At 52.5% G+C, this 1,039-nt stretch overlaps 1 protein-coding gene across 1 annotated transcript; it reads right to left on the minus strand.

Annotated features, from left to right (window-relative positions):
- Positions 1-370: 370 nt before the first annotated feature.
- On the minus strand, positions 371-806 carry LOC104401655 (histone H2B 1/2/3/4/6). Its single transcript, XM_010009318.1, has one exon. It carries the CDS (start codon positions 804-806, stop codon positions 426-428), a length of 381 nt encoding a protein of 126 aa, XP_010007620.1. The 3' UTR covers positions 371-425.
- Between the last annotated feature and the right edge of the window lie 233 nt (positions 807-1,039).

Here is a 1,039-nt window from a genome sequence, read left to right on the forward strand (position 1 = left end):
CGTATGTACTTTCAGTGTTCCAGGCTTACCCATCTCCCGTTAAGAGTACCTCACGGGGAAGGAACAAACACCAGCTACCCAGAACGCACTTATATAGGGCATTTAATGGGAACATCTCCACAGATCGTTTACAATTTCTCTCTCTCTCCCTTCCCCCCCGCCAAGTGAAGCGGGTTCAGGGGCTGTTGCAGGAATCGTGAGGTACTTACCCCACCAAGTCAAATATAGAATGGATTGTTTACCGGAAACCGGTTACATGTAACTAGGTTCTCTAAAACCAGAAGTTCTTTCATGCTACTATTACCAACTTCCACAAAAAGATAAAGGTAGTAAGTAAAAAAACCCCAGCTCTTCTACTGAGAATGTGGGTGGCTCTTAAAAGAGCCTTTGGGTTGACTAGTCCAGGCAAAGAACACAAGGACACCCTACTTGGAGCTGGTGTACTTGGTGACAGCCTTGGTGCCCTCGGAGACCGCGTGCTTGGCCAGCTCACCCGGCAGCAGGAGCCGCACAGCCGTCTGGATCTCCCGAGAAGTGATGGTGGAGCGCTTGTTGTAGTGCGCCAGGCGCGAGGCCTCCCCAGCGATACGCTCGAAGATGTCGTTGACAAAGGAGTTCATGATGCCCATGGCCTTGGACGAGATGCCAGTGTCGGGGTGCACCTGCTTCAGCACCTTGTACACGTAGATGGAGTAGCTCTCCTTGCGGCTCTTCTTACGCTTCTTGTCGCCTTTCTTCTGTGTCTTGGTCACGGCCTTCTTGGAGCCCTTCTTGGGCGCGGGAGCGGACTTGGCTGGCTCAGGCATCGCAACAGCACACCTACCTCCTATACACCACCACCTTCTAAAGAACAGCTAGTGAAAGCGCCTGGCTATTGCAGCCTTATTTATAGCAGCGCCGGCACAGCAGCGGCTCGATAGCGCCGCATCGCCATTGGCTGAAAGTTCCTGTTCACGTCGTTATACCGCTCTGAGCTCTACTATTGGACAGTTCTCGATCCTCGTTCCCATTGGCTGTCAGGAAAACAGCTCGTTCACAG

This window comes from Nestor notabilis, unplaced genomic scaffold, assembly GCF_000696875.1.
Source record: "Nestor notabilis isolate BGI_N333 unplaced genomic scaffold, ASM69687v1 scaffold312, whole genome shotgun sequence".
Classification (NCBI taxonomy): Eukaryota; Metazoa; Chordata; class Aves; order Psittaciformes; family Psittacidae; genus Nestor; species Nestor notabilis.